General features: G+C 34.0%; 1 protein-coding gene across 1 annotated transcript; it reads left to right on the top strand.

The window, feature by feature from the left end:
- The first annotated feature begins 3,661 nt into the window (after positions 1-3,661).
- On the top strand, positions 3,662-8,481 carry LOC132274485 (protein kinase STUNTED-like). Its single transcript, XM_059775754.1, has 10 exons — positions 3,662-4,024; positions 4,123-4,220; positions 4,772-5,021; positions 5,112-5,987; positions 6,084-6,332; positions 6,433-6,596; positions 6,712-6,791; positions 6,920-7,067; positions 7,157-7,306; positions 7,933-8,481. Exons 1-10 carry the CDS (start codon positions 3,838-3,840, stop codon positions 8,173-8,175), a joined length of 2,445 nt encoding a protein of 814 aa, XP_059631737.1. The 5' UTR covers positions 3,662-3,837; the 3' UTR covers positions 8,176-8,481.
- The last annotated feature ends 760 nt before the right edge of the window (positions 8,482-9,241 follow it).

The raw sequence follows: 9,241 nt of genomic DNA, 5'->3' as shown, positions 1-9,241 counted from the left end.
GAAAATTAGTCGAGTTATTGAGGGACCCTCGAGTTCGTACCTTTCCGGATAACTCGGGTTAATAAAAAAAAAGGTCGAACATTTTTCTTTATTATTAATGTGAAAAATGATTTTTAACCCGATTAATTTAACTAAATTGTCTGAAATTTTTTAAAAAAATGAGACCTTCTACTTTTTTATATTTAATAAAAATAACCAATCAAAACTTAATTATGTGTGGTGGTGGATCCACTATATTATGTAATATGACTATTGCTTTCACATAAATTAAATTCCATAAATGTCCAATTCAATACTTAAATCTAGGGGTGGTCACGTATAGGATCGAATCGGATTAGATATCAATCTTAATTTGCTCCCAATGAATTAAAAAAATTTTAATTCACCATAACTGATCGGATTGAATTGAATTGGACTCGCGGATTGAGTTTTATCGTAAAATTATTTATTATTTATTTATCTTTTAACCCTAACCCAATACATAAAATTTTAATTTATTAATATTAACTCATATATTTAAATAATTATTAACTAATACATCTTTAGAGTACACTAAATTATAATTAACTAATTAAATTAATTAATATATTCTTTGAATATATATATATATTTTACGAATCGGATCGGATTTTTATATGTCCGATTCGTGAATTACAAATTTAATTTTTTTAAATTCATCATCTATTTGTGGGTGTAGCAATTCGATTTGATCCACACGAATCGAACCAAATTAAATCAAATTCGCAAATTCACAAATTATTTGTCTACTCCTACTTTTAAATTTCGCCCCAAATATTACCATTCTATTAATACTACAATATTTTAATCTGTCATTAATAAATTAGAAAGAGAAAAACTATATAGAAGCGCGGGACGCAAGAGAGAGGCAGAAAGCATGGCCATCAATATGTGAAGCACGTGACGGTAAACAGTCACCATTAATAAAGGTGACACGTGTCTTGTATTAAGCATAGGGGTGTCATGTGATTGTGGTGGTTTCTTGGCTACCGGCCTAGTTTTAGCCGTTACGGTACATGGAGGCGCCTGATTTTACGGTTCTAATTTTGGACTCACGTCACGGGCGCTTGCTCCATTTACCTTCACTGGCCTACCTATTCAATACACTCCATAATTTACAATATCGGTTACGACTGTAGTAGTTGCGATGGAATAAGTTTGGATAAAATTAGTGTAAAGAATTTTTAAAAAATTACATATTAATCTATACATCCCGTATTAAATAATACAACGAATCATGAATTTCACTCTCATTACAAATTTCTATATATAATTTAACTACACAATATCAATAAAAAAAAATAGAATATTTTGAAAATTCTCAAATCTATTAAATCACTATTATTTAGGTGAGAGAGGATCAAATATCAAATTTTTAAAGGGAATTGGTAGTGGATTTGATTCTCAACTTAGATATGAAAGGCTCAAAAGTCAAATCCATTTGGATATATCTAAAACATATTATTTTATTTATAAAAATAGATAAATACTTCTTGAGTCATAATAAAACTTACAATTTTCTATTATTATTATTATTATTTTCCTAATGGGTAAATTCTTCTATTAAATTTAGATATTTAATTGTTTAAATAGTGAGATAATGAGATACATATCTAACTGATGTCTTCCCTTACGTTTGGCAATTTAATTCACATTCTCATCCATATTAATTATATCCAAGGACCTATAATTTAAGGGTATAATTTATTTTTTCAAAGAGGGAGTTGAGATGTCTAAGCCTATGTAAAGGTATATATTGTAGATAATGAGCGTGCGTTTGTTTTAATTTTTAATATATATATATATATATATATATATACATTAATTAATACTCAATTTTTAAAATGAGAGTTTTGACTTATTTATAAAGGCAAAAGTTCAGTACCTTTTGAGTATGATTGTAAACATTTGGTACAAAATTAGAGTTGCTTGTAGTGTATAACCATTACAACAATCCTTGTTTTATGAGTATATATATAACCATAATTTAGGCAATACGTAATCATCCTCTTAAAGAAACGTTAGGTGAGAAGGAAAAACATGCTTTGCTATTAATAACTACAGTTTATAACCTCCAAAATCTTCCCATCCCTTTCATGGTTACGTTGAACCAATTAAAGTATAATAAGTTAGTCCATTTTTTAAAAATTATTCCCATTGATTACATAATAATTAGTGCATAAACTTTGACCATACCGGGGAGTAGGTAATTGTGGACGTTAAAGCCTACCATGGACACCACCAATGTTTTAACTTCACATGTTAAAAAAAAAAAAAAAATGTTTTATTTTATTTTATATATTTTTATTATATTAAAAGTTAAAGGTACTAAAGACCGAAGTCAACCTCCCAAAGACAATCAGGAGAAATTCAACTACGTTCCTTTAATTGTTTGAGTAAGATTTAGCTTTTTTATCTTCTAATTTCAGACTTTCTTTAAATTAAATTTTAAAATGAAATGAAATAAGATAGTGTTCGAACATCTTAAAAATCATTTGTTTTTTCATTAACAAATCATGTTCATGAATCCTAAAATTCATTTGTTTCTTATTAACAAATCTTGTTCATGAATCTTAAAATTTAGTTGTTTCTTATTAACAAATCGTGTTAAGGTTTATATATATATACAATGTGTTATTATTATTATCTTGAAAAGAAACTCGTGCACTTTTGTTAGCATGAGGATTTGAAAAGTATTTGATCTGTTTTTGAGATAAATATTTAAATTTTTTTTCATATAATTTTATATCAATTTTAATATAATTAGAATAAGAAGAGGAAATAGTTACGTTTAAAAATTAAACCAACATTTCTAAATGGTTCATTTTGTAAACAAATAAATGAAAATAGTCCTATAATCATTTTAAGTCCCATAGACCCTTTCACTCTTTCCTAAGGGGAAGAAATTAAAGGGTAACAAAAACTTTTTTGGATTAATCTATTATTTAATATCACATTAGTCTAGAAATGATCTCAATAGTCAATTATAAAAGTCAAGGTCATTAATTTAGAAATTTATTAGTATAACTCACACTTCTATTCTCTTCTAGCTTTTTTAAGAGAAAGAAACTAATATTTTCTTCTTTAGATTTTAGATATGTATTCACATATAGTATATACATAAACAAAATTAATTGATAAGGATAAATTAATAAATTGCTACTCCGTATCTAATTTATGTATTTACACACACATATATACATAAATATAAATATTTGATAAGAGATAAATTAATCAACTAACTAATTTACCATTAGACATGAGATATTACTTCATTCATCTCATGTTCAGGTTTAGTTTTTAAAGTTTTTAAGAGAACATGCCATTATCTCCTTTTAAAATTATCAATTTGTACTTTTTAGTTCAAATATATATGTATTATTATGTTTGATTTTTTTAAAAAAACTAAAATATAATATTTATTTGCTTGGACTTTTTTAAAAGAATAATTAATTTGGGACATGAAAATAGTGGATTAATTAATTTTAGTCTTTTACCAAAAAAAAAAAAATTACTTGTGTAGATATAGGTATGTATAATATCTATGAAGTATATATATAGTTATAATATGTGTTGGAGCGGGTCCCATGTCCTTTTGATTGAATGGTTTTATCTTATAAAGCTGTAGCAGGGGAAAGTATGCTTTCTTTATATCCCTTTCTAGTCTGGTAGGCGAGCTTCAAAAGCAAACTAAAGCAAGCCAGGGACGGTTAAGTTTAAGCCAACCCTCCAAAACTGCCTTTTATATGACTCCCAAATGAGGTCCAACTCTAATGACACAGTAGTCGGATTCTGACCCACAAGAGGAACCTCGTGAAAATGACTCAAACCGGACTCGCCGGATTGAATACAGAACTCGATGCTTCCGGCGCCGGCGGCGGCGGCGGGACGGTGGTGGTGGCCGTGAAGTTGGACTCTCATAGCAGAGAGTTGCTCACTTGGGCTCTGGTTAAGGTCGCTCAACCTGGTGATTGTGTGCTTGCCCTTCATGTTCTGAATAACAATGGTATGGTTTTAGAGTGACAATTTTGATATTGGTATATATATATGATTTCTGGGTTACGAAGTGATTACTGATTGATTTGATGAAATGGGCATTTGTAGAAATTGTTGATCGAGAGGGAAAGTCTTCTCTGCTATCGCTTGTGAAAGCGTTTGACTCTGTTCTTGCTGTTTATGAAGGTTTCTGCAACTTGAAACAGGTTTGGTTTTTCATTCTTTTGGTCTTTGATTTCTTCTGACTTCTGTTTAGTGACCCTCTGTTTGGCCTCTACTTTCATTAAAATAGTTGCTGGACTAAAATTGTCTTTTGTACTGTTTTGTTTTCATTAAAATCAAAATCTCTATGTTTTTTAATTTATTTTTTTATCTTTATTGGATCTCAAATGTTACAAAGCCTACAATTTGTTTTAAATTAATTTATTTTCCAATAAATTCTCAGTATTAATCAAGGAGTTGGGTTTTCGTTTTGTTGTCTGTGGATCTCAACTACCTTACCTCTTTTTGTTTTTGTTTTTGTTTTGTTTTAAACCAATATATTTGAGAAACAGTGGAACATAAGGGGAAAGGAAATTTTGAATCTAGTGTGTTTTATTTGTTTTGAAATTTTGATTTACCTGGGAAAAAAAAACAGCTCCTGAAGTAGAGCAGTTCTCAGTTGATAAGAATTTTTAAGTCCTATTATTTTCCAATATTTTCTCAGCATCCTAAAGGGGCATTAATGAGTTGGGGGGTATTGGTTGGAATTTTCCAGGTGGATCTCAAGCTTAAGGTCTGCAGAGGTTCACCAATCAGAAAAATTTTGGTCCGGGAGGCAAAATCTTACAATGCTGATGAGGTTATCGTGGGGACTGGCCGGAAGCACCACACGCTCTGGTCATCGACCTCTGTAGCTAAGTACTGTGCAAGGAAACTACCAAAGGAGTGTTCAATACTTGCTGTCAATAATGGGAAAGTTGTGTTTCAAAGAGAAGCCTCTCGTCCAACTAACCGCGGTTCAAAAGGTTGTGATTGCTTCTACAATTTGAGTTCAGTAGAACCTATACTTACTTTTGGGCTTCTAGCATAATATTGACCACCTTTGGTTTTTGCAGGAACTGAAGATCATCTTCGGAATGGTTTACTCGAGACAATTCAAAGGTCATTGAGTAAGGCTTCCAAAGAACTGAATGATGGTAATGTGGATGTGAAGCCAACAGTGAAATGTGATCTCGAGCTGGTCTTAGAAAAAGCCGATTCTGATTGTGCAGAGAGTGTTTTGAAACAGAAATGTTCTGTTTGTTCACCGGATTCTGTTTTGCCAGATAATTCTTGCACCCAATGTGTAGAAGAGTCTTCTGGTAATGGCGATGAAGACAACTCGATGGCTATTGTTCTCGAGCTGGCCTCAGAAAAAGCCGATTCTGATTGTGCAGAGAGTGTTTTGAAACAAAAATGTTCCGTTTGTTCACCGGATTCTGTTTTGCTGGATAATTCTTGCACCCAATGTGTAGAAGAGTCTTCTGGTAATGGCGATGAAGACAACTCGATGGCTATTGTGCCGGTAGACAAGCCAGAGGCTGCATCAAGTTCACTTTCTGTATTGATAAGAGAATTGCCCGAAGTGAGACCTGGTTGGCCGCTTCTTCGCCAAGCAGTTTTATCAAACAAGCAATCTTCTGACAGGTCTCCGTCGCGACAAATCTCTGTTGTTAAATGGGCATTGCAGTTGCCCAGCAGACATTGTTTGCCAAGTGCAAATTATGATCAGAAAGACAATACTGATGGGGAAGGAGATAGATCCTCAAATTTAGATGGAGAAAGTGGAGCAATTGTTCCTGTGGGAACCGGAACAGTGTCTGGTCCTTCTCCAGAGTGCTGCTCGACAAGCCTTCCCAAAGAGCTGGATGGTCTTCATGAGAGATACTCATCAATTTGCAGATTGTTTGAATATGAAGAATTGAAGACGGCGACTTCAAATTTCGTGCCTGGTTTGTTTCTCCGCATTCATCTTTGAGATTACTCCTTTTTTATGTCCAACTGATGTACAATTAGGTTACTAAGTAAATTATTCTATATATTCCCAGAGAATTTGATCGGAAAAGGAGGAAGCAGTCAGGTTTATCGGGGTTGCCTTCCTGATGGCAAGGAACTTGCAGTGAAAATCTTAAAGCCATCCGAAGATGTATTGAAAGAGTTTGTTTTGGAAATTGAGATTATTACCGCCTTACATCACAAAAACATCATCTCACTTCTGGGATTCTGTTTTGAGGACAATAATCTGCTATTGGTTTATGAATTTCTGTCAAGAGGAAGCCTTGAAGAGAACCTTCACGGTATGTAATTATATGAGATTATTTGGATAATTAATCGAAACTTGAAAGTGAAGATGTTTTAGTTTTTGTTTCATTTATGTTGGGATTTTTTGTAAACCAGGCAATAAGAAGGCCTCTCTGGCATTTGGGTGGAGTGAGAGATATAAGGTGGGTGTAGGTGTAGCCGAGGCACTGGATTATCTACACAATAGAAGTGCTAAATCTGTGATCCATAGGGACGTGAAGTCCTCGAATATACTACTATCTGATGATTTCGAGCCACAGGTGATTTGAAACTTACCTCAATTTATATAGGCTTTTAGATTGCTTACCTCAGTTTATATAGGGCTTTTAGATTGTCTTTGACTTAATAATCATGCTGTTTTTTGTTGGTTTTCAGCTCTCTGACTTCGGACTGGCTAAATGGGCTTCAACCTCATCGTCGTTTATAACATGCAATGATGTTGCAGGAACCTTTGGGTTTGTATTTTAACTTCCAATTCGTGTTTAGATCCTTCTCAGAATCCAAAAATATATATAATTGTTTTTGATAAATAACCCAAATTCTTGGTGTATTTGTGTGAATAAAAACTTTTTTTCTGCTGCAGATACTTGGCTCCTGAATATTTCATGTATGGCAAAGTAAATGAGAAGATTGATGTCTATGCGTTTGGTGTCGTAATCCTTGAGCTTCTTTCAGGAAGAAAGCCGATAAGCAGTGAGTATCCAAAGGGACAGGAGAGCCTGGTTATGTGGGTATGTCCTCTGTACTTCTTGGCTTACTTTGTTCTTGATTTACTTGTTTATCTTGTTTCTTAATAAATAAATTAAATTACCATTTCTAGGCAAAACCGATTCTTAATGGTGGAAAGGTTGCCCAATTATTAGACCCAAGCTTGGGCAATAATTATGATCGGGACCAGTTGGAGATTATGGTTTTGGCTGCTACCCTCTGTATCAGACGTGCACCACGAGCTCGACCCCAAATGAGTCTCGTAAGTTATCCAACTACCTGTTACGTATAATTGTGATTTCTGAAGTAACCATAATTTTGGAACACCCCTGTAGTTTCATGTTAGTAGCATTGGACAAATGGTAAAGAAAAGGCCTATCTTGTGACTGCATACAGTCGCAATGTATTCAGATAAAATTTATTATTGTAGCTCCATGTCCTCAAACTAATCAGATGTCCATCTCTTCTCTCACTCACTTTAATCACATTCTTTTTTAACCTCTCTCTTGCTCTTGCTATGCAATTTAGCCCGACTCAAACGGATCTTCATTTTCGTGTTGTCACTGGTTTTTGTTGTATGACCGAACTTAGCTGCTTTCTCTCTTGTACATATCGTGTTAGCACTCATTCATCTCTATATGCTCACCTGTTGGTATGATTAGTTCTTGTGCCAAACATTTTGTAGCACAAATCATGGATGGCCTTGTAGCAGTCTGGTGAAAATTTCCAATTAGCCAACATAACAGATTCACTACTCTTTTCCCTCATTGAAATGAAAAGACCTATTTTAAGATCAAAACTAGGAATATTGTTTCACAATGTCAACTCTCATTTTAAAACCGACAGTTAATATATACATTTTTTTTTTTTTTTTTTGGTTAACGGCAGGTTATGAAGCTTCTTCAAGGCGATGCTGAGGTAATGAAGTGGGCAAGACTACAAGTTAACGCTCTGGAATGGTCTGACATGCTGGACGATGAAGCTTCTCCACGTTCAGATCTTCAGTCTCATCTTAACCTTGCACTGCTTGACGTGGACGAAGAGTCTCTCTCCATGAGCAGCATTGAGCATAGTGTTTCGTTAGAGGACTACTTGCAAGGCAGGTGGAGCCGCTCGTCAAGCATTGACTAACTACATTTCCGAAGAAATGCAAGTAAACAGCTTCCTTTGTTTGTGTGATTCTTTTGTATATTATTAATTTTTTTTTTTTTTTTTTCCGGCTTCACCCTTTTTTTTGGGTTGCTTAATACGGGTTTTGGATGAGAGGTGGTTTGCAAGTGTGCCCTCCTCCTTCCCCAGAGAGTTGTGCCTTGGTTCCGATTTGATGTACTAGTTTTGTGGGAATCTGTATCAGTTCTCTAAGCGAGAGCTGAACGTGTTTTAACAATGTATTTCATCTTTTGTTAAATGGTATAAAGAAAACCATTTACATGAATATATCTAAAGAATGCAAGCAAAAGTGAAATATGATTTTGATGCTTGATTTGTTTCCAGATCAAATATTTTCTCGGTTTCATTTAATAGTCTCATGATGCTTCATCTTATAAGCCACTGCTTTTAGATTCCTTTTCACCTTCCATCAACATCCTTCTTTTGGAATCCCACTTTCTGCAACCCTTGATCCTTCCAAAGTCGTCAGTGACCCCCACACCACAAACTACAGGACACCAACTTATTGATAGTGAAAGTCCTATTCATAACAGTGTGAGCAATCTCCTCCACCACACCACCATTGCCACCGACACCCCACGTTTATATTTTCTGCAGATTTTGAAGTACATGCAGTGTCCATATCCACCACTTGCATTAAAAGTTTAACATGTAGGGTTTACTGGCCTCCACGTACGGAGAGACTATTTCCTATTTTGACCCGTCACCTCTAGATCACAATGAAGCAACCTTACCATTGCACCAGGGTCTAGCCTCATCTTGTCGACTATTGAGCAAAATGTACTCATTTCAAGTTCTATTTCGAGCCCTACCGAGTGATTTAATTTCCACAAGTGGTCTAAACACCGTACACAGATATTATTATGGACAGAAAAACTTGTATTTCAGTGTGAGAACCTTTATCCAGTTGAAAGATTCTTCTTAAACGAAAGCTTTCTTTCTACTGTTGTGCATCATGATTCTCTGTTTCATGATAAAACTATGTAGTTGGTTGAATTCAGATTTGACCTGGAGATCTGAAATAGAA

The sequence above is a fragment of the Cornus florida genome, unplaced genomic scaffold (assembly GCF_030987335.1).
Source record: "Cornus florida cultivar Cherokee Brave unplaced genomic scaffold, ASM3098733v1 CherokeeBrave_3.0.0_Hap2_Chr09, whole genome shotgun sequence".
Classification (NCBI taxonomy): Eukaryota; Viridiplantae; Streptophyta; class Magnoliopsida; order Cornales; family Cornaceae; genus Cornus; species Cornus florida.
This window is presented reverse-complemented; position numbering and strand designations above follow the sequence as displayed.

Bases quoted from the DNA above. Each gene is read 5' to 3' on its own strand.
- LOC132274485 (XM_059775754.1), top strand. From the start codon at position 3,838: ATGACTCAAACCGGACTCGCCGGATTGAATACAGAACTCGATGCTTCC. The intron at 4,025-4,122 runs GTATGGTTTTAG...GGGCATTTGTAG, and splicing joins TCATGTTCTGAATAACAATG to AAATTGTTGATCGAGAGGGA. The intron at 6,597-6,711 runs GTGATTTGAAAC...GTTGGTTTTCAG, and splicing joins CTGATGATTTCGAGCCACAG to CTCTCTGACTTCGGACTGGC.